Here is a 24919-nt window from a genome sequence, read left to right as displayed (position 1 = left end):
ATTGAGACCGAAGATCGTATCCTTAGCGCATGAAGGACACCTAGGTATTGTTGGTACCAAGCAAAACCTCAGAACCAAGGTATGGTGGCCAGGTTGTGATAAAGACGCCGAGAAATTTGTTAAAACTTGTCATGGATGTCAAATCACAAGTAGGAGTAATCCGCCAGAACCGATCCGGAGTACGCAACTCCCGACAGGACCATGGATCGACGTAGCTGTTGATTTTCTTGGACCTTTACCGACGGGTGAATCAATTATGGTAGTGATAGATTACTACAGCAGATACTATGAGTACGTGGTGTTGAAGTCCACAACCACTGAAAAAACAATACAAGCATTAGCAGAGATATTCGCAAGATATGGATTACCTGTTACATTATACTCTGACAATGGTCCACAATTCATTTCAGAGACATTTGCGGAATACATGAGGACCACAGGTATCCACCAACATAAAGTAACTCCGAAATGGCCGCAAGCCAATGGAGAAGTAGAGAGACAAAATCAGTCCATTGAAAAACGATTGAGGATTGCACACGCTGAAGGACAAAATTGGCGAGAAGCATTGCTATCTTATGTGGCTGTCTATCGAGCAACGCCTCATGCAACCACTGGAAAAAGTCCTGCAGAAGCATTTTTTGGGAGAAAAATCCGCACAAAAATGCCAGAAATAAAGGAAATCCGAGACGACCAGGAAATGAGGGACCACGATGCTGAAAAGAAAGGTGCAGCAAAGCTGTACACAGATTCGAAACGTGGAGCCAAGTACTCAGACATCATGCCAGGAGATAATGTTCTAGTGAGGCATGAAACTGGTGGTATGCTAGACACACCTTATTACCATCAACCCTATACTGTCGTATCCAGAAGTGGCAGTATGGTGACAGTCAAGTCTCCGACTGGAGTCCTGTATAAGAGAAATGTATCAGGTGTAAAAAGGTACCAGTCCAGAGATACATCGAGCGAAGAGGTTGAAAGGCCAATACGAGATGCTGAAACTGAGAGACCTGATGATGTTCTAGAGGCAGTTACCAGCACTCCTGATGAAGTGACTAGAGCGCCAGAAACACCTGAAGCCGTGGCGACCAGTATGTCCGACGCTGAGAGTGAACAGTGCCAGAAACACCTGAAGCCGTGGCGACCAGTATGTCCGACGCTGAGAGTGAACAACCGAGAAGCGACGACAATATCGCAGGCAGGCCAAAACGAAACCGGAAAGTGCCCAAACGATACGAAGACTTTGTGCCATAGTTTTAATAAGAACTTTGGGACAGTATTTTAATCTTATATCATAAAGTGCATGTATGAATGCTGTAGGAAGTAAATTTTATGTAGTTGAGTTATAGTATTACCATTAGTTACGATGTTTGTATGTTTCCAAGGGATATTGATAAGTGAAGGTAAAGTTTATTTCTGATTAAAGGAGGGATGTCATGATAATGAATATGTATGAGATGTACCGGAAGTCACGTGGTATGAGAGAGAGATAACAACACAAGCAGGAGAACAAAGGAAACGGGAAAATAAAGCCACTGAGGTTTACCTGATAAAACTTGTGTTTAATGTTTTATTAACTTCACATTTCGGGCCACAAATGTGACAATAACCTCTTTTTTTCAGGTCACCACAGAGTTCCTTTTCTGTTTCCTTTATCACAGGCAAAACATTATACAGCCAGCCATTTCCTCTTGTATGGATCACAAGGGTTTTGAACAGGCTGGCCTTAGAACTCATAACCCATCTTCAAAATGGGGTTTTCCAGAAGCTTGCCAGCTTTTCATGTTCCAGTCCCAGCTGCTGCTGAACTGTAGAACTGAATTCTCTTTCTCTCTCTCTCTCTCTCTCTCTCACTCTCTCTCCTTCTCTCAGAGAAAAGCCTGTTTGACTCTCTCTGTTTTCAAAACAACATGACCTTCCTAGAACAGTAAACTACACTTAGACAGACTGCGGTACCAGACCCAATCTTCTGAGTCTGTTCATCGTTTTTCCAAAACAATAATCCATTACTCCACAGTGTGACCAATTAACACCTACTTGTGAAGTCCTTCAGCAAAGCAGTTTCAATTGTCTTTACTAAGGCACTAGGATCCTGGATCGTCTGGCTTGAGCAGAGCTCTGGCATTTTAAATAAGATCTGTGTTGTGAAGTGTTTGTGTTTGTTTGTGACCTACACTTTAAAAAAAAACCAAAATTTATCTCCTTTAAAACAATATATAGAATATAAAATGTAACATAATCTGTCACACCTTTGAGAATGCATTAGATGGAGATACAGGGACATCCCAGTGAGAACCACCAGCCTAGAAACAGTTTCTTCTTAGAGGCAGTGAGACTGCTGGATGACTGATAAACTGTTCATACTTTTACAAGCCCAAAGGACCACAAAACCCAGAAGCAATAGACATTCACCAAGACAAATAGTTACTTAAACAAAAGTTGTTTTTAATTATCTTTAAACATAAAAACAGAATCAAACTTTAACTTATCTCTATACTTAACTAACCCAAATTAACCCTCTTCTAATTCTAAGCACACTTGTATGATGTGTGTGTAAATTTAAGAAAAGTTCTTTGGTTCACAGTTCAATCTCACTTTTCCTTCTTCCAAGTTCTCTGATTGCAGGCAATTATTATACTGTGCACAGAATTTAACATGTATAAAGTTCACCAGGCTTTGGTGATCAAAAGGTAAATGTTTACCACTCAGGAAGGTTCTTGTAGGGTTTGCAGAGAGAAATTTGTTGTTCCAGGATTTCCACAACTGAGGTACCACCATTAGTCACCTCAAGGTCTCGTTGATGAAACTTGCCCCATCAGGGTTCTCCGGATGGTAACCTCTTTCTTTCTGGCTATCACAGAGTTCCTTTTTGTTCCCCTTATTCCAAGAGAAACATCAGACAGAGAGCACTTCCAGCCATCCACTGCTCTGGAACTTTCTGTTTCCAACCAGCTTTTCCTGGCTTGCACTGTTCAGCTGCTTTCAATGTCACACACACACTGGCTGAGAGAGCCTGTTGAGATTCATCTCACCTCTCTCTCTCTCTCCAACTGCCAACTGCCAGAAAGCCCATGTGACTCTCTCACTTGCAAAACCCCCACCTTCTTCAGCAAACAACAGGAGCTCTCCTCTCTTGGTCAAGCTGTTGTCTTAGATAATAAAAACCCAGGAGTGATCTTTCTGTAGGTACTTGCAAACAGCCAGTTTGTCTCCTCCAAGACAATGGTCTATTCATTTCATGACATCATTTCAATTAGCACCTACTTGTGAAATGTGCATCGCATTCTCCATGTTTTTTTGCAATGTTCCTGAATATGAATTCTTCAGTATTCAAATAAGATCTGTTTTAAAATGTGTGTATGTATGTAACCTACTGTAATCTTACCAAATTTTCCCAATATTTATTCATTACAATATGAACCCTCCGATTCACTACTATTTATTTAACAATATTTATTTATGTGTGTGTGTGCGCGTGTGTGTTTGTGGTCTGTGTGTGTGTGTGTGTGTGTGTGTGTGTGTGTGTGTGTGTGTGTGTGTGTGTGTGTGTGTGTGTGTGTGTGTGTGTACGTAGATATATATGTATACATATACTCTGCACTTTCAAATCCAGAAAATTATCCTCTGGAATTTTTGAAAATTCAGCAAGATAATTTTTCATTAATGAGTCAAAGAATTGTGGATTTTGTAACACAATGCCAACTCCTCTATCTACACCCACTGCTGTGGTCATTATCACATTATGCTTCATTCATTCATTCATTCACAACAACATACTCCACCATTCAGATACTCTGTCACTTTCCCGCTCATTCATATAATCGTAATCATTAACCGCACCAAAAATAGACGATTCAGCCCTATTTGTTTATTTTGTCTCAGTGAGCATTGTGAGACGGGTAAAGATGCAAAATGTCTTTATTATACACAGCAAGCAGGCATCTCAGCCCATCTCAGTGGAATCTTCAAACTCATTGTTTTTATACTTTTAGGAACATAGAAAACAGCAGGTGATACAACACAGTTTCAATAACTTCAATGGTACAGTTTACTTCAACATTTTCATCTGACAAATGGCTCCTTTGAATTAGATATTTACAATGGAGGCACACTGTGTCTGATCACACACCTCTTGATATTCAGCCACCTCTGTGGGGACAAAGTCATGTGCACGGATGGACTAAGAGCTAATGAAGACAGAGAATCCTGACACCCGTGGTGTGATGGTTGACTGTGATTCCAATTACTTATAGACAGAGCAAATATTCCTATGACCGTGTTTGAGAAGCTAGGTGACGACGTTAAATCTGGTCTGGATGCTTTCTTGATCTAGGTGTGATATAAGCTCATTAACTCAGCCCTGTTGTTTCACGTGAAATGCCCCTCTCCCACCCACCCTGTCCCACTGTGAACCAGCAGCTTGTGCTCTGCAGACAGCAAGGTTTGGTAAAAAGCTATCCGTTTATTTTCAGAACCGCTTACCGCTTGTAATATGCATTAGGTTTTTGACTTAGATTTTACAAAGACGAGTTCTTCTTGTATTAATGCTTGCTACATTCCAAAACTTCCAAAACCCATAATTCCCATCCATTGCAGACATCTATGTTTGCTGTCTCAAGAAGTTGGTCAGCATCATAAATGACCCCCATCACCCTGGACAAAACCACTTCCTACTGCTACCTTTGGATAGGAGGTATAAAAGTATGAAGACCAGCACCTTTAGGTTCAAGAACAGTTTCTTTCCAACATCTATCAGACTCTTGAATCTTTCCCCTTGTTACACTATTTATGGCTCCAACAGCACAAAAAGTACTGTCTGCAGTATTCTAACACCCCTTTTCTTGCATCATGGTATCTGTGAATATTTATTATCTATTGCATTTATAATTTTGTTTTTAATTTAATGTATTCTCCTGTAGTTGATTTTTATTTTACAAAGTACCTGTTTGGCTGCAGCAAGCAGGAATTTCAGTATATATGTATATTGTACAATGTATATGACAATAAACTCATTGTAATTCTCCTGAATAATCCCAAACAGCATCAAGACAGTCCCATCCTTTGCTGTATGGGCCCTGAATTCAGTCACTCACTCATTTACTCTCCAAGAGCTATTCACTTCATCAATCATTCTTTTCTCATCCAATTTACTCCTTCATTCATTCGTTCATTTCTCTGTTCATTCACTCGCTGCTGGTTGGTGAGCCGATATGAACAAACAATCGACAGGTCAGGTGCCTTCCAATCTCTACACTTCTGGATACCATCAATGAACAACACAACACAACATTTTCAACATGGTAAAGTAAACTGAGAACATAATGTTCCAGAAGCAAATTTTTATGAAGCTTCAAAATAGGAACAACGATCTGGAATAAAAACAGACATTGCTGGAATTATTCAGCATCTGTGGAGAGAAAAACAGATTCAGTTTCAAATCAATGAACTGTGGCTGACTTTGTTTCTCTCCACACAGATGCTACCTGACAACATTAAAAAAAAATGTAAAAAATGTATCCTATCTTAGTGATCTGGATGGTATGATGGGAAGTGGTTAAGTTTTTGACGTACTGAAAATGACTGGCATTTGGAATTTAATCCTGACAATTATGTGATGATGTATTTTAAGAAATCAAATGGGGTTTGGACATATACAGTAAATGAGGGCACTAAGGGATGTTGAAAGACCTTGACATTCAAGTCCATAGTTCCCTGAAGTTGGGAACACAGGTGCATTGGTATGCTTGCCTTCTGTTGTATGAGGCATGGCATATGACAGGTGTACAAAACAGACCCTTTGACCTAACTTACCCAGGCCACCCAAGATGCTGAGCTAGTCCCATTTGCCTGCACTTGGCTCATGCCTCTCAACATCTTCTCTGTCCATGGACCTGTCCAAATGTTTTTTTTTAAAAAGATGTATTTGTACCCGTGTTTACTACTTCCTTGGGTAACCTATTCACAAATACACTGCCATTTGTCTGGAAAAGTTGCCCTCAGTTCTGTTTAAATCTTTCCCACCTCACTTTAAACCCTGGCTTCACTCTGAAAGCATATTTATTTATTTGTATTTATGAATACTTGTCCTGAATGTATTGTTTGTTGTATGTGTTTTATGTCTGGGCTATGAGTCTGTGTGTTTTGTACAGAGGAACGGAGAACATGGGATGGCACTTGTACAACTGGATGACAATCAACTTGAGTTGACAAGATGATCGCATTCTGGGGAAAAGGCTGTGACTGTTCACCTTATCTAAGCCCCTCATGATTTTGTATACCTCTTTAAGGTACCTTTCATCCTCCTACACACTAGGAAAAGAGTTCCGGCATATCCAGTCTCTCCTAACTCAAGCCCTCCAGTCTTTGTAACACACTCGTGAACCTTTTGTTTGGCACAATTTCCAGTTTATTGACTTGAGATATGCAATAGATTGGATAGGGTGAGCTTGTTTTTCGAGAAGAAAACTGATGGAGTCATTTAAAATGACAAGTGGCATAGTCAAAATCTTTTTTTCCCCACAATGGAGGTATCGAAGAGGGCAGAGGTTGAAGGTGAGAGGAAAAAGTTTTAAATAAGATCTGAAGAGCAAGTTTTAATTTAAACAGATATTGGTTGATATTAAGAACTTGCTGCCAGAGGAGGTGGTTGAATCAGATACATCATTATGTTTAAATTTTTAAAGCATTTCAGTAGGCAAGGGATTGAAGGATATGGTTTTAATGTGGGCAAATGGGCTTAGTGTATATTGCCAAAAAGCTGACAAGAGATGTGGTGGGCCAAAGTTTGGGCCCATTTTTATGCTATGCAACTCTATCACTCTATGATTTGCTAATCTGTATTATCTGAAACATTAAATCTGTTTTTTCTTTAGTATTCACTAATGAAAAGAATATGGAGCCAGATGAAGTGAAGAAAATGGTAGGGGACTCATGGATAAATAAGAATTAATGAGGAGGTAGTGTTGGCTATATTGAAAAAGATCAAGGTGGATAAATATTCAAAATATTCCCTAGGACCCTGAGGGACGTTAGTGAACAAATAATGGGGGTGTTAAAGAAATACTTAAAATGTCACTGGCCATGGGGGAGTCCAGGAGGACTGGAGGGTGGCTCATGTTGTTCCACTGTTCAAAAAAAGCCCAAAGTAGACCTGGTAATTATAGGCCTTACAGACTGACATCAGTCATGGGTAAATTAATGGAAAATATTCTTAGAGATGGTATATACAACTATATGGAAAGACATAGATTGATTCGGAGTAGTCAACATGGTAGATCATGTCTAACATTACCAGTCCATTGTTAGTCTGGCTACCCTATCTTTAACGCAACATTTTTGAGAATTATCGGCATTCCAATAAGACCATAAGACATAAGAGCAGAAATAGGCTATTTAGTCCATTGAATCAGTCTCACCATTCACTCATGAGCTGGTCCATTATCCTACTCAGCTCCAATGCCTGCCTTTTCCCTGTATCCACAATAACAATTTGTCAAGGATTCTTTGAAGGTATCTCAAACTCATGATATAGGATGGAAAGAAGACACTGAAGTAATTTCCCATCCTGCCTGGTAAATCTACAAGTTACTTCTTCATTGTTACTGGAATCTCTAACTTGCTCCTCAAGCATCTTCACTACCATGTCACCACTTACTCAACATCAATGAGGATCAGCCTTAGCAATTAGCATGGCAATGATAACCACATACAGCATGGTAACAGGCCCTTCTGGCCCATGAGTCCATGCCGCCCAATTACACCCAATTGACGCACAACCCCCATAAGGTTTGATGGATGGGAGGAAATCCATGCAGAATCAGAGAACATACAAACTTTGTACAGAGAGAATCAGATTTGAACCCGGGTCACTAGTGCCGCAACAGCATTGTGCTAACTGCTACAAAACTGCAACTCCCTGAAGTTGCAATAGAAGCGGATAGGATGGTGGGAAAAGCAGACGGCATACTTGCCTTCATTGGTTGAGGCACTGGGTATAGGAGTTGGCGAGCCATGTAGTGCTGTACAAAATTTTGGTCAGAACACATTTGGAGTATAGTATATATTTCCCATCACTCCACTACAGAAGGAATGACATAGAGGTTTTAGAAGGGGGGCAGAAAATGTTCACCAGGATGTTGCCTGAATTTGAGAGTGTTAGCTGGAAGAAAAGGTTGGAGTGCCGAAGGCTAAGATGGTCACCTGATCAAAATATATACAGGTATGAGAGGTGTGGATGGAGCACCAGGTCAGGTTGAGAATCACTTGCAATAGTAATTCAGTAGAAGTCCAACTGGATGCCAGAAATCCAGACCACCCGAAAATCCGGATTTTCGAAAACGCTCAAACTTTTAAAATGTAGCGGGCTTTTGTGTGCATGCAACAAGCAACATGCAACAAGCAACCATGCTTAATACAGGTAATCCTGTGAACAAGACATTCATTTATATACTGTATTTTTCTTCTACAATGTTCATTTTAAATAATTTCAAGCATGACACTCATTTTTTGTAGTAAAAAAATTACATTTTTGTCGAGCGCTGACTTTATTTTTCTTTAAAACTGCTCATTTTGATAAATGAAGCTGTATTTGCTAATGAATAAACTACCTGTTCTCCTCTTCTTTATTCCTCCTTAAAATGAAATTTTAAAAGTGGCGCCCAAGAAATTGGAAAATCCCAACCAACCCAATCTCGGAGCCGTCTGGATTTTAGGACTTCTACTGCATTGAAAAGGCATTCAGATGGATATGTGAACAGGCAGGGGATGGAGGAATATGAACCATGTTAAGACAGGTGGGATTACTTAACATTGGCATTATGACCAGTGCTGACACAAAGCTGAAATGTTTGTTCCTATGCACAGTTCTAGGTTCATTGCTTTAAAGCTTACAATAATTCTCAAAAGTCTTTTAAGAGCCTCTTTTAAGTGACTCCATTGTGTGGCAGGGCTGTCTGCCTCAATGTCAATCCAGGTACAAAAATGCTTTTTATTGTACACTCTTCAAGAGATGCTGCTAAATTGACAATTAAAGTATCCCCCTCGTTCCACAATTGGCAATGTTCAGCTGTTGAAGTGGCTCTAATGGCTCCATCATTCAATCACTGGTGAATGGGGTACAGCTCGTGAAATAAAACCAATTCTGACCTGTCTGATCACTCAGTCATGTGGCTATTGTGTAAATCATATCTATTATCTAATTGTACAGTCATTACAACTCGAAAGATGAATCCAAAATCTTATTCTTTCGAACCTTACCATCCACACACTTTTTCCAACAGCATTTCTCAACAAGTCAATTCACCATTTAAGTTGATATATCTTCCTAAGATGCTTTCTGACATGATGTTGTATGAACTAAAATTAGATGCTGATCTTTCTTTAAACACTGCATTCCTTGTCAAATGCGCGTCAAATGCCTTGAGTTGTCTTGAAAGATAATTTCTGAGCTGCTCACGCCTGCAATGTTGTTATTATCCATTTTGGCAATGCCCTTGGCATTATATAATTATAAGCTTACCATGAAAGGCTGATAAACAGTGCATCTTTTAACATCCTGCTTAAAACGCATCACTTTGACCAAATTCTTTTTGTGGCTTTGCATCTGGTTTTATTTAATTATTCTGCACTGTTCTCTGTAACATTTTATAATGCTAAAATTGCCTGTTACTTGAGCTTAGTATTATTTACATGGACTGTTTTGATCATTAGGAGTACATGGATATGACCTTGAATGTCTGACTTAAGATTTAAAAAAAAATCTAGCTCTGGAAATCTGAGGTTATGGGACTAAATGATCATTTTTATTTCTGGCCTAGATTGATCACTGCTCAACTACATTTAGCCAAAATGCATTCGTAAACAGGAGATGAGGGGAAGATCTGTTTTGAGCAGTAATAAATAGTGATACCCCAAACAAATGCAGCATAATCCCGTGCCACCCAAATACCCCAATTTACCCACGACCCCTGTACATTTTGAACGGTGGGATGAAACTGGAGGGAACCCTCGTGGACACGAGAAGAACATACAAACTCCTTACAGACAGCGCCGGATTCGAACCCGCGTCACTGGCTCCGTAGTAGCATTGTGCTAAGCGCTAACTGTACCAAAGAATAAATGAAAAATGAACCTGGAGCATTCTATAGCAGTCAACAAATGAGATAAATAGTTTCATGGCTGTAACTTCGCTAACAGAATTATTTCCTAATTAGCACCTTCCTAAATTCCAACCACTGATCGAAAGCTATAAGGTATCTGAAAACATTGTGAACAATTAATTAATAAACTAATTTTGGATGGAATTTTTTTTGTCCCGTGGCAATTGCTTGAGGAAATGGACCATGGCTGTGAATTATATTTTTTCATTAACAGTTCCAGAACAGAACATCCAGAATGCTGGTCTGATAATTATTTATTGCACAATCAATTACTGTAATACAAGATAAACAAAAACTTAACAATGTCATTCTGTGGGACAATACTAAGGTTTCCGGAAAAATGATTGTTACTCACTTTGCTTCACAAAAGGAGCTTTCTTCATGAATAAATAACCAGATGATTCATAAATATTTACAATATGAACAAATGAAGAAAAAAAAAAGCTTTGGCTCATTTATTGAGGGACCAACTAATTTCTGGCTTTTGCTGCTGTTATAGTTGCACTTGGCAATCATCTTTAAATTGACTAGCTGATGGGTAACAATTACACAAAAGGAAAGGAAATCGTTCGCACATACAAATGGTCCATTAAGTCTATATTAGCCACATACACTAAATGTTATTTTTTTAATATAACGAGTATAAAGGTATCCAGGGATTATACTCCCCACAAAATTGAAATGCACATTGCACCTGATACAGAAGTGTGTTCAGTGATCCAGTATCACAAGCAATTGAATTCTTCATTAGAAGTTGGCTAGCCCCAGAGCAAACGATTGAACTGATGCTATTAACACCTTATCAGCAGGTAACTCTGGAATATTGGTTTCTGGTTGAGCTTGTTTATATTAAGCCAATGGACAAGTATCAATACTGAGCTATCTTGAGGGAAGGGAGCTTTATTCTGTCCTTGTCCTCTGCAGCCACTTTTCATTCAGAACAGAGATACAGGAAGACACCAGTGCAAATAATTGGAGAGAAAGGAAGAAGGACACGAGAAACATTTATTTCTCCATTTGAATCTATTCTTTCCACAAATATGATTAATTAAGTTTCTAATTTGCATTTCATTCCCCACCACTTTCACCACACTACACAATAACACTTCTTCCTCGGGTTGTGGTACAGATAAAGAAGGGAGGGTTTCAGAGTGTGACTGTGCGGCAACGTAATGACTAATTAAAAAGATTGCTGATGGAGGTCTCAGGCCTGAAACATTGGTTGCCTTTTTTTTTTACTTCAAATGGATGCTGCATAATCTGCTGAGTTTTACCAGCACTTTTATGCCTACCTTGCTGGTCTGATATCCAGATCCTTGGACTACTGGGTTTGAGCATGTTCAAATCCTGAGCTGCACTGCATAAAGATAATCAGTGATCAGTCAGCTCTGTACCACGAAAGGGGGGGGGGAACCATACGTGACTCATTCCCATTGACACATCATCGGTGACTTGGAGCAGAGTTTGCTCATTGTCTGACAGCGAGAAAGAATAGGTTGAATGTCGAACTTCCCTGTTGTATAGAGGAAACTAATTTTGTGAACTCTGATGTCACCACATGCTTCATGCAAAAATGGCACTCATGCTAAAATGAATTGCTCTTGGGAGGGCTCTGTCAATCAATTTTTATTTCCATTTTATGAATAAAATTGGTATAATTTTAAAACTTGACATTTTGAATACTACTGAGCACTATTCCTGAATGGGAATTCTGCAAAACGTAGTGGTTAATGTGTACTTCTCATACTTCCAAATGCTGCCAAGATAGAGAAGATTCTCGGAGCAATCCTATTCTCCCTGCCATGTATTTTCTCCCACATGTTCCATCAGCTCCAAACTCAGAAAAGTTAAAAGCAAATGATGCAGAGGTCACTAGGTTTTAAAAGGACGATGAGCAGAAGGGCATTTTATCTGAAATCCTTTCGTATTAGAAACAAAGTTCGTGAACTTGAGGTGCAAATCAGTACCCAGGCATATGATTTAGTGGCCATCACAGAAACATGGTTGCAAGGTGGGCAAGATTGGGAATTAAACTTTCAAGGGTATCAGATAATACGCAAAGATAGACAGGAAGGGTGGCACTTTTAATTAAGGATGAGATCAGGTCAATAGTGAGAAACAATATAATATCTAAGGAGAAGAATGTTGAGTCCATCTGGGTAGAGATTAAAAATAGTAAAGGGAAAAAAAAAATCACTGATGGGAGTTGTTGATCACCCACCAAATAACAGTAGCACAGTGGCACAGGCCATTAATAGAGAGATAACTGAGGCATGTAAGAACGGAACAGCAACTGTCGTGGGGGACTTTTAACTTCCATGTAGATTGGGAAAAATAAGTTGGTCGAGAAAGTCTGAGAGATGCCTTCATAGAATGCATCCTTGAGCAGCATGTGAAGGAACCAACAAGGGAGAATGCTACTTTAGATCTAGTACTGTGCAATGAGATCGGTGAAATTAACCATCTAGTAGTCAGGGACCCTCTTGGAAAAAGCGATCATAGTTTGACTGAATTTCTCATACAGAGGGAGGGTGCAATAGTTCGATCTAAAACTAGTGTATTATGCTTGAACAGGGGAGAGACTACAACAGGATGAGGGAGGAATTGGTCAGTGTGGACAGCACAGGCTGGTTGGCAGAACAGATGAGGAACAGTGGACGACTTACAAAGAGATTTTTCACAGTGCTCAACAAAAATATATTCCCATTAAAAATAAGGGGAGTAAGAGAGGGAAGAGTCAGCCTTGGTTAACTAAGGAAAGAAAGGAAAGTATAAAATTATAAGCTCATGTGTACAAAGTAGCCAAGAGTAGTGGGAAACTGAAGGATTGGGAAAACTTAAAAAGGAAACAAGGAACAACTAAATGAGAAATAAGGAAAGGGAAGAAGGATTATGGAGGTAAATTGGCACAAAATATAAAAAGATAGCAAAATGTTTTATAAATATATAAAACGGAAGAGGGTGGCTGGAGTCAACATAGGTCCCTGGGAAGATGAGAAAGGGAGATTGATATTGAATGATGAGGAAATGGCCAAGACATTGAACAGATATTTTTTGTCAGCCTTCACAGTGGAAAACTCGTCCAGTATGCCAAAGAATGGTGATAGGGATGTGAAGGGAGGGCCTCGATAAAATAATTGTTACAAAAGAGATAATGATGAGCAAACTAATGGGATTGAAGACGGACAAATCTCCTGATGGGATGAAGGAAATTCTCTGGATTCTGGGCAGATCTTGGCAGATTGGAAGACAGCAAATGTCACACCACTTTTTAAAAAGGGATGTAGGCAGAAGACGGGTAACTATTGGCCAGTAAGCTTAATGTCTGTAGTCAGGAAAATGCTTAAAGCTGTCATTAAGGTTGAAATAGTGAGACATTTAGAATGAAGGGGTTCCATCAGGAAGATGCAGGAAGGATTCAGAAAGGGCAGGTCTTGTTTGATAAACTTGCTGGAGTTCTTTGAGGACATAATGGGTGCGGCAGATAGAGGGGAACAGGTAGCTATTGTACATTTGGATTCCCAGAAGGTTTTTGATAAATAAATAAATAGGATTCAGATGAATGAAGTCGGGGGAAGTATATTGGCATGGATTGAGGATTGGTTAACTGATAGAAGGCAGAAAGTAGGGATAAATGAGTGTTTTTCTGATTGGCGGAGAGTGGTAAGTGGGGTGCAGCAGGGGTCGACGCTGGGCCCGCAGCTGTTCATCATTTCCACTGATGATTTGGAAGAGGGGACAGAGGGTCGTGTAGCCAAGTTTATAGATGACACCAAATTGAGTGGAAAACCAAATTGTACAGAGGATGTGGAGAGGCTGCAGAAGGATATAGTTGTTAGGTGAGTGGGCAAGGGTCTGGCAGATGGAGTACAATGTTAGTAAATGTGAGGTCATGCACTGTGGTAGGAAAAATAGAAGAGCAGATTATTATTCAAATGGTGAAAAACTGCAATCTGCTGTAGTGCAGAAGGACTTGGGAGTGCTTGTGCATGAACTGCAAAAAGTTGGGTTGCAGGTATAACAGGTTTTTAAGAAGGTTTTTAAGTTGGCCTTCATCACTAGAGGAATTGAATTCAAGAGCAGGGAGGTCATGCTCCAACTGTACAAGGTACTGGTGAGGCCATAGTGGAGCACTGTGTGCAGTTCTGGCCTCCATACTTGACAAAGGATATACTGGCCTTGGAGGCAGTCCAGAGGAGGCTCATCAGGTTGATCCCAGAGATGAGGGGGTTGACCTAACAGGAGAAACTAAATTGCCTGGGATTATACTCACTCAAATTCAGAAGAATGAGAGGAGATCTTATAGAAACATAAAATTATGAAAGCGAGAGATAAGATAGAGGCAGGAAAACTAGGGGACACAATTTCAAGATTCAAAGGAGTAGATTTAAGACGGAGATCAGGAAAAACTGTTTTTCCCAGAGAGTAGTGAATCTGTGGAATTCTCTGCCCAGGGAAGTTGTTGAGGCTACTTCATTAAACATATTTAAGGTTCAGTTAGATAGATTTTTACATTGGAAAGGAATTAAGGGATATGGGGAAAAGGCAGGTAGGTGGTGTTGAGTCAGTGATCAGATCAGCCATGATCTGAGTGAATGACGGGGCAGACTCGATGCGCCGGATGGCCTACTCCTGCTCTTTTTTATTATGTTCTTATGTTATGTTCATCTTCTTCCCACCTCCCTACACTCAGGATAATTTACCTACAGGAGTGAGGAGGTGGGGTTGGGGTGGGTGTTTGTGATTGGGGGGAGTGGTGTGTGGAGGAAGTGAGAAGCAATGCTGTCACAAGGAGAAAGTGTAAACACTCCAGAGAAAGCATCAATAACCATGGTTGCTGGAGCAGTAATATTACCTTCTTCATGCTGAGCTGCACAGGTTTGCTTGTCAATGTCAAAATCTTTCACTTTTAAGACTCTTGAAGGAAGATAAATCATTGAAAAGATTGACAATGAGCTAAACCGGGCAGATGGCCAAATGGTTAGGAGTGAGGACATTTCTAAAAGAGGGTTTGGAGAGTCTGCAAATTCATGGACGATTGCTTGTTTTCAATGAGAATGAGAGATTGGATGAGTTCATATTGGGTCCAAGATTGGGGGCCAATAAGGACATTGGAAATGCTGAAATTGGAGGTAAGAGCAGTGAAAGCCGAGTGCTTTAGCCGCAGATTGGTGGAGGGAAGCGATGTAACAGGGATAGATGAATGAGTACTTCTCATGGACACATGAAAGGACTGGAAACTTAACTCTGAGTTGGACAGAGTATGGTTCTGCCATAAATAGTAGTCTGGCAAGGGATGGAATTATGTTCTTTGGTTCAGAGTTGGCAGTTGACATCAATTCCTGGCTTCCACAGGCTTTCCTAATTATTTGTAAATAACAAAAATCTGTAGACACCGTGATTGAAGTAGAAACACGAAATATTGGAGAAACTCAGCAGGTCAAACAGTGTCCTTTATGTAGCAAAGGTAAAAATACATAACCAAAATTTCGAGCTTGATCTCTTCATCAAGGTATTGAAAAATGTTGGTGGGGAAGGATGGGGGATGGACCATGGTCCCAAAGGCAGGAGGTAATAGATGGAGAAGGGAGGGAGGGCACAGCAGCAAGGGGGAGGAGGGATGGCAAAGTGAATAGAGAGGGAAGAGGGTGGAGAGCTGAGGGAAAAAAAGACAGGGGGGAAAGGAAGGGAGGAGGAAAGGAGAGCAGGTTAGCAGAAACCAGATAAATCAATGTTAGTGTCATCGGGCTGGAGAGTGCCCAGATGGAAAATCAGGTGTTGTTCCTCCAGTTTATGAGTGGTCTTGTTGGGATAGTACACAAGGCCATGGACAGATTTGTGTGTATTCAAGGGGGGGGGGGTGCAGAACTGAAATGGTTGCCCACTCAGAGATCCCTGTCACTGATGTTGGCAGAGCAAAGGTGTTCAGTGAACTGATCTCCCAACGTGCCCACTTTCTCCGATGTAGAGAAGGCCAGAAGTGGAGCACCCAATGCAGTAAATCAGTCCTGCAGATACACAAATGAAATGTTGCTTCACTTGAAAGGCCTGTTGCAGGCCCCGGACTGTGGTAAGGGAAGAGGTGTGGGCACAAGTGTGGCATCTCCTGCGGTCACAGAAGAAGGTGCTGAATGAGGGGGAGGGATGAGTGTATAAAGGAGTCACGCAGAGGGACTACAGAATGCAGAGAGGGGAAGGTGTGTCTGATCACTGGGGGATCAGAGGTGGAGAGGGTAAATAAATTTAGATACTTAGGAGTCATTATCTTGGAGGATTTTTCCTGGACCCAACACACCAATGGCATCGCGAAGAAAGCACATCAGTGGCTCTACTTCCTGAGGAGTTTGCAGAGGTTTGGTTGTGCACCAGAAACACTGGCAAATTTTGACAGATGCGTGGTGTTAAGTGATCTTATCAGCTGCAATATGGTCTGTTATGAGAACACCAATGCCCCTGAGTGTAAAGCCCCTGCCAAACAGTAGTGGACACAGCCCAGGACATCACAGGCAAAAACCCACCCCACAATTAAGTACATCTACAGCGAGCCCTGTCATCGGAGAGCAGCAGCAATCATCAAATCCCACACCACCCAGCACACGTTGTGTTCTCACTGCTGTCATCAGGAAAGAGGTGTAGATGCCACAAGATTCACATCACCGGGTTCAGGAACAGCTGCTACCCCTCCACCATCAGACTCCTCAACAACAAAGTTAATCAGGGACTCATTTAAGGACTTTCTCTCGGTATTGTACAGTTTGTTTACGTTCGCTATCTGTTTACAGTTCTTTGTTAACTTGCATGTTTTACACTGTATCCAGTTTATGTTTTGCACTACTAATGAGGGATAATTCTGCTGTGCCCACAGGAAAAAAAGAATTTCAGGGTTGTATATGATGTCATGTACGTATCCTAACAATAAATCTGAAACGTGTTGCAAATGCTGGAAATTCTGGAGGATAATGTGTTAGAAGCTGGTGGGGTGGTAGGTAAGGACAAGGGGAATCCTGTCTTTGTTGCGCCTGGGGCAGAAGGGTCCAGAGCAGATGAGTGGGAAATGGAGGAGATGCAGGTGAGGGCTGAGTTGTTGGTGGTGGAGGGGAAGCCTCATTTGTGGAAGAAGGCAGACAGATTAGATGATCTGGCCTGGAAGACCTCATCTTGGGAACAGATGCGGCAGAGACAGAGAAATTGTGTGAAGGGAATAGCAGGCGACAAGGTGTAGTTGAAGTAGTTGTGGGAGTTGGTGGGTTTGTAAAATATGTTGGTGGAAAGCTTGTCGCCCAAGATTGAGACAGAGAGATCAAGGGGAAAGTATTATCGGAGATGGCCCAGGTATGTTTGTGGTCGGGGTGGAAGTTGTCAATTGAAAATGAGCGAAGTTGACGAGCTCTTCATGGGTGCATGAAGCAACCCCGATGTAATTGTCAATACAGCAGAGGAAGAGTTGAGGGGCCCTGTCTGTGTTGGCTTGCAGCATGGATTGCTCCACAAAGCCCACAAACAGGCAGGCATAGCTGGGATACTCTGGGATTAGTTGGCAGACAAGTTGCTCCTCTTTTAGCAGCATCCAGCGGGACACTTGGGTTAGGGGTGGCACTCGGAAATTAGTTTCAAAATGAGGCTTACACAAACTTTTCAGGCTCCCTGATCTATATTATGAAGCATCCTCATTTGTGGCAATTTACAGCCCCATATCCAGAATAACAATGCATCTGTTAAATTGGAACAATACACAGCTCTAATTAATGAGATTGGTGTTTATATCCACCACACACCCCTCCATCTAAGAGTTTAGAGGGCCAGAAATCTGAAACCTGTGTCCCAAAAGGCTGCTGATGTCAAGAAATATCAATTTTTCACCTACTTAGAGATTCACAGCAAAATGGAGGTCAACTAGAGGCAAAAATATAAATAATCCAATGGTTAACTGAATGGGTGGACTGAGTGAGAAGGACTGAAATTGCTGTAATCTGTGCTGAAGTGGAATCATTAATCCCTGGAAAGACTTCAAACTGTTTCTCAAAGAGCAATCAAAGAACATGAAATTGGATGTTAGAAGAAATAAAAACAGAATTGAATGTAAAATTAGGACTGAAATAAATCTGTACAAAAATGAGGAATGGTGACTGTGAAAGCTCAACAACTCAACATGGTTGTAACTGCATAAACTCAAAAAACTGCAGATGCTGGAATCTTGAGAAAACAAAGGATCACTGAAGAACTCAGCAGGCCAGGCAGAATCCATGGGTAGAAATAGTCAGTCTTTGGAACTAGAATGGTTCCTGTCAAGAATAAAATAAATCCAAATGACTGGAGGGTATTTGAAATCTTGAACTTTGGGAAGAAATGGAAAGTCTCCTGGTCAGAGAGTGAAAGGATTCAATCTTGCGCCGTAGGGAGTCATGGCTGGAACAGATTTAGTCAAATATTTAGGTTTGATGAAATACCTTTTGCTCTTGGTGTTAGTCAACTCCTCTGGACTGTCAGTAAAATACTTTGCATTTAAAAAATAATATTGTGCTCTTTTGTTGCAACATCTAACTAACAATATTTTGAATAATGTGTATACATTTATTATGAATATCAATTGTATTTTAAATATCAAATGGCTACAGTATAGAGAGCTGGTGGATTAAAGTAAATGTTTGGCAGTGCAAGATTTTTGCACACTCTTTCTCTCTCTCACACACACACCCACACACACACACCAGAAGGAACCCAGTGAGTGGAATAAAAATGAAGGAGAAACTGGCTTGAAGAACTGATGGCTGATGACATGAGGTTCTCTCATCACAGTTTACCAGGAATCAAGGAGTTGCTTTCTCAATGTGGAGGGGATGTTCTCATCGACGACCACAGTGTCTAACAAATCTCCATCATCCGGAATTCAAACATTCAATCGCCACCTCGTAGCAGAACTTGTACTGATCCTGAAAGAAAAACATAAATTGAGCATGCCAACAAAATCCTTCTCATTTTTTAAATTTAATTCTCTTTTATGCAATACAGAGACCGTTAGGTCAAGAGAGAGAGTGTTTTTTTTTACAATTCCACAAGACAGGCAGACACCAAAGACAGGAGAAAATTGTGAGTGCAGTTGAAGTCAATGCAGAATGATAGCAATTGCAAAGGTAAATTCTGTCAGATAAAGGTTTTGGTGTTATGCCATTCCATGCCAAAAGCTCAGTCCTACAAACTTTTATGCCGAATAGTGTTGACCAGGCCTGAAATAATTCCCCATCAATCGTGGATTTGACTATCAGGACAAGTGTGAGAAGATTTTATTTTAACCAGTGGGTTGTGAACTCTAAAAATTCTCTGTGCCAGGAGGGTTGTGAAGACTCAAGGTAATGAGTATTTTCACATAGGAGATAATGGATCTAAGGGAATCAATGGACATGGGTTTAGTCTCAGAAAGAGATATGGGTAAGAGCTTGGTCACAATCTTATTAAATGGCAGAGCAGAAGCCTTCCTACTGTTTGTAATTGATAGGATAGATGCTTAGAGTTTATTTTTCTCAGAATGGAGGATCCAGGGCAGTGGTTCTCAACCTTTTTCTTTCCACTCACATCTCTTCTTCTTCTCTTTGGCTTGGCTTCGCGGACGAAGATTTATGGAGGGGGTAAAAGTCCACGTCAGCTGCAGGCTCGTTTGTGGCTGACAAGTCCGATGCGGGACAGGCAGACACGGTTGCAGCGGCTGCAGGGGAAAATTGGTTGGTTGGGGTTGGGTGTTGGGTTTTTCCTCCTTTGCCTTTTGTCAGTGAGGTGGGCTCTGCGGTCTTCTTCAAAGGAGGTTGCTGCCCGCCAAACTGTGAGGCGCCAAGATGCACGGTTTGAGGCGATATCAGCCCACTGGCGGTGGTCAATGTGGCAGGCACCAAGAGATTTCTTTAGGCAGTCCTTGTACCTTTTCTTTGGTGCACCTCTGTCACGGTGGCCAGTGGAGAGCTCGCCATATAACATGATCTTGGGAAGGCGATGGTCCTCCATTCTGGAGACGTGACCCATCCAGCGCAGCTGGATCTTCAGCAGCGTGGACTCGATGCTGTCGACCTCTGCCATCTCGAGTACTCCGACGTTAGGGATGAAAGCGCTCCAATGGATGTTGAGGATGGAGCGGAGACAACGCTGGTGGAAGCGTTCTCACATACCACTTTAAGTAATCCCTATGCCATAGGTGCTCTGTGATTAGTAAGGGATTGCTTAAGGTGGTATGTGGGTGGAAAGAAAAAATTTGAAAACCCCTGCTTTAATCATACATAATTGACTCGTTATATGCATTGTTTCATAACTCCAAAGGAAATGGGCCAATGACAATCTTTCTCAAGCAAAATATTTCAGTGGCAATTAGGTCTCGAGCAGTGATTCTCAACCTTCCCTTCCCATTCACATCCTACCTTAATACTGTAAGGTAAAAACATCATGAGTTGGGACCGGAGAAGGAGTCACCCAGTACTCAGGAGTAACAGGATGCAGGTGTGACCTTGTACACTCAAGATAAGTGTGGCAATAACAAGATGATGTGCAGCAGACTAACAGAGAGTAGCAACAGCTTATTCATTGGACAATGTAATGGTATGATAATTTACTAAGTGCGTGTCCTGGGGTATAAAAAAAACACCACTTGCTGATATCGTTAGAATGCGCCTTCTCCAACTAACACTGTTAGTTACAAGTGTTACAATCCGGTAATAAAGAGCCTTGATTTCGACTCAGTCTGGTGTCTGACTCACTCATACTTGGACAAAGCAGACCTAACAATACTCAGGTACACAGTGTTGGGGGAAGTCTCAGTCATTTAAGAATAAGTGGAAGAGAAATTTGGCGATTCAAAAGATTCCATATTTCTGGAGTTCTCTACCCCATAGGGATTTTGAGGCTTAAACTCTGTTCTACCACACTCTCTAGTACCCTACCATTCACCAGGTAGGTCCTACTTTTGTTCGTCCTTCCAAAATGTAAAACCTCGCACTTGTTCGCATTAAATACCATCATGCATTCTACAGCCCATTTTTCCAGCTGGTCCAGATCTTACTGAAACTTTTCAGCATCTTCCTTGCTGTAAATAACACCCCCAATCTTACTTGCTGATCCAATTTACCCATTTTCATCCAGATCATCATTATAGATGACAAATAACAATGGATCCACCCAAAATCCTTGAGGCACACCACTTGTCACAGGCCTTCAGTGAGAGAGGCAATCCTCTCTGATGCTTTGAAGAATTATGTGCAGTTTTAGTTACCTACCTTCAGGAAAGATATCAAGAAGATTGAAAGAGTGCAGAGGAAAATTACAAGAATGTTTCCAGGCTACAATAGCTGAGTTATGGAGAAAGGTTGCCGACTCTCTGGCTGTGGTGCACTGTTAGCCAGAATCAGACACACACAAAGATAAAGACTGCACAACAGGCTTTAATCCACAAAGACTTTCCCACAGGCTGGCTGTGGCTGCAGCAATTCTGAGTGAGGCCTCGGGGGCCGGCGCAGGCTTATATCTCAGAGGGTGATTGACACCTGACCGGGTGGGGCTTGATCCATTCAGGCCGACTGTGATTGACAGCCAGCTAGGTGCTGTCCTTTCCCCTTACACTCCTGTAGGTACAGAGGTTGCCCCCTGCAGAAGGCCGGTGGTGTACCATTACACTGTCTTCTTCCACAAAGCCCATTTCTAATCCAATTTACTACCTCATCCTGGATACTGGGTGTCTGAACCTTTTAGACTAATCTCCCAAGGCCTCCATAAAATATCCACTGCGTTTCCTTCATCAACTTTCCTGATAACATTCTTGAATAATTCTATAAGATTGGTTGTTAGACATGACCTACCATAAACAAAGTCATGTTGACTATCCCTTATCAGTCGCTGTTTATCCAAGTACTTTTATATCTAATTTTAGAATGCCCTTCGACAATTGACCCACTACTGATGTCAGGCTCACTGGTCTACAGTTTGCTGGATTATTCTTTGAGCGTTTAAACAATGGAACAACATTAACTGTCCTCCAATCTTCTGGCTCCTCACCCATTTTAAATACCTCTGCTAGTGACCTTATATTTTCTGCATGAATATAGACAAGTTCCGAGGGAATATCTTGTCAGGCCCAGGGGACTTATCCATCCTTATTTGCCCCAAGACAGCAAGCAGATCCTCCTCTTTAATCTGTATAGGGTTCATGACAGTGCTATTTTGCCTCAGTTCTATAGACTCAGTGTCCTTCTAAGTATGGAGCCATCTCTTTAGGCTCCATACATTGATGGCCACATTGATCTTCAAGAGGACTGATTTTGTCCCTTCTGCTCTCCCGAAAAATATTCATGGAATCACCGCACTTGTGTTTCCAATGTTGGCTGGACAAGAGATCAAACATTCAATGGCTGTTATAATGAAAGAGGGCATAAAAAAGGACAAACTTCCCCATCCCGAGATGTCTCAAAGTGAAATACAAGCCAGTTGTGATAATGACAGTTCCCTAAAAATTCGGCTGAAAATGCTCACTGCTGAGCTGGCAGGGATTTTAGAGGCAATGTGGGAGTCCCAATGGAAATTCTAGACCAACTGTGTCATGGTAGCAGCCAAAAGGCAACTGGAAGAATGATAGGTGCTTGTTATCCATGGATTAAGGGGATTAATTTGGTATGCTTGCACTTACTAGCAGGTCAACCATATTGGGCTTGTTGTTTCGAAGAGTCTTCACAGCATGGAACACGTCAACTGCTCGCTGCTGCCTCAGCATTTCACACACGATGCTGATCGCACAGAATGCTCCACTGCGACCACCACCGTTCCTGCATGTACCCCAAAGACAGGACACCATTTAGTATTCAGATCATAATTCTATTACATTCCAAGTCCCAACATGCACTCGAGCACACATTTTTAAAATTTTTTAAAAATTTTTCACACCATAAATCACGCTGACCAAGATACATACATTTTTCTTTTCAAATAAATAGTGTCATTTTCTCCCCCCCTCCCTCCTCCCATCCCACCCTCCCTACCTCCCCCTCCATTCATTTAAAGTACAAAATCTAAGACACATTAAACCAGTCAAACAATGTTGTCTTTCAATAAAAATAAACAAGAAATTCCACTGAGTCAATTCTTTTCATTTCCTTCTCCTTTCGTTAATTTAGGTGGTAGATGTCCCCGGTAGGTTTTCTCTATTGTGTTTCATGTATGGCTCCCATATTTGTTCAAATATTTCAATATTATTTCTTAAATTATATGTTATTTTTTCTAATGGAATACATTTATTCATTTCTACATACCATTGTTGTATTCGCAAATTATCTCACTTCATGCATGCAGAGGCACCTACACGTGCATATACACACACACACACACACACACACACAGACACACACACACACACAGACACACACACACACACAGACACAGACACACACACACAGACACTCACAGACACACACACACACGCACACACACACACACACAGACACACACACACACGCACACGCACACACACACGCACACACACACACACACACACACACACACACACACACACACACACACACACACACACACACACACACACACACACACACACACGCACGTCTTAATCATCCCCTGGTCCATTCTCAAGACCTGCTCATCTCCACGAAGTGGCAGCAGTATAGAGTACAGGTTGGCGAGAGTGACACTCCAAGTCCTCAATAATGCTTCCAAACTCTTCGACGTCTCATGGTATCAGACCAAATATGGATGAGGAAGTCTCCCTGTGATCTATGCACTTTCCTTATTCAAATGATGAACCCATGCTGAATATTATTTGGAAGTACTGAGAGATCTCAGGAGGGGGAGTTAAAGCAAAATGGCTTGCCTTCCCTTTTCAATTGTTCTTTTTCCTTGTACTGTAGAACTGTGAATATTTCTGACCTATTCTTCATTTGTATCTATCACAGGTCGAGTACCCCTTATCCAAAATTCCAAAATGCTCCATAATCCATAACGCCCGTTATTATTGACCATCATCACCGCCAGACCTACATGGATTACTCAGTGTTTTTTTCCTCATTCAGCAGAATCTCTAGTATTTGGTTCTGCATTTATCTCCTTTTGTAAGCAGAGATCAAGTTTTTTTTCGTTAAGTACAGAACATTATTCACATTATTCAACAGATTATTCCAAAATATGAAAAAATGCAAAATCTGGAACACTTCTGGTCCCATTAATTTCAGTAAAGGGGTACTCGACCTGTATCTCTTTTCAATTTAACATCTTTTATTGTAGTTGCTTCCCCCCCCACCCTTCACAAAATTCCTGTTCGGCTGCAGCAAGTAGGAATTTTGGTGCAGATGTACATTGTGCAATGTATATGGCAATAAGGCCATCAATGTTACCATATTTATCAACAAGGATAATTCAGAAGCACCCCCATGGCATGGACTGGATAAGTGCTGGATGTAGCCATGAAATGGGCCTGTATCAGGTGACTTGAGGGCCAACATGAGCAATAGCTATACCACTATCCTCATGGCAGCACTAGAAATTCCCATCTGGTGCGAAAGTTTGGGGATCTTTTCTCCTTCCCAATAGCCAGCCTGATTTCCACATTGTGGAGTCATAAGATAAAGGAATGGTGACCATAGCATTTTGTTATCGGCTCCCAGTATGGTGCAAGATTTCCTGCTGAGCACCCACCTTTTTGGCAGGAAACCTGGGGAGTCCCTCTGGGAATTTTAACCAGGTAGATCACACCTAATTTCGATTACTCTTTACGTTCCTGACCCTGAACC

The 24919-nt window shown here is 41.3% G+C and overlaps 1 protein-coding gene across 10 annotated transcripts in view; it reads right to left on the bottom strand.

Annotated features, from left to right (window-relative positions):
• Nucleotides 1-3897: 3897 nt before the first annotated feature.
• LOC138755773 (receptor-type tyrosine-protein phosphatase mu-like) overlaps nucleotides 3898-24919 on the bottom strand; it is a 1095616-nt gene continuing 1074594 nt past the window's right edge. For all 10 annotated transcript variants that reach the window (XM_069922352.1, XM_069922354.1, XM_069922355.1 and 7 more), the window contains 2 exons: nucleotides 22810-22945; nucleotides 3898-19084 (listed from right to left, as the gene is read on the bottom strand). In XM_069922352.1, coding sequence (XP_069778453.1) covers nucleotides 19031-19084; nucleotides 22810-22945 — 190 coding nt within the window. In that variant the 3' untranslated portion in view covers nucleotides 3898-19030. The remainder of the gene's footprint in view (nucleotides 19085-22809; nucleotides 22946-24919) is intronic.

The sequence above is a fragment of the Narcine bancroftii genome, chromosome 2 (genome assembly GCF_036971445.1).
Source record: "Narcine bancroftii isolate sNarBan1 chromosome 2, sNarBan1.hap1, whole genome shotgun sequence".
NCBI lineage: Eukaryota > Metazoa > Chordata > Chondrichthyes > Torpediniformes > Narcinidae > Narcine > Narcine bancroftii.
This window is presented reverse-complemented; position numbering and strand designations above follow the sequence as displayed.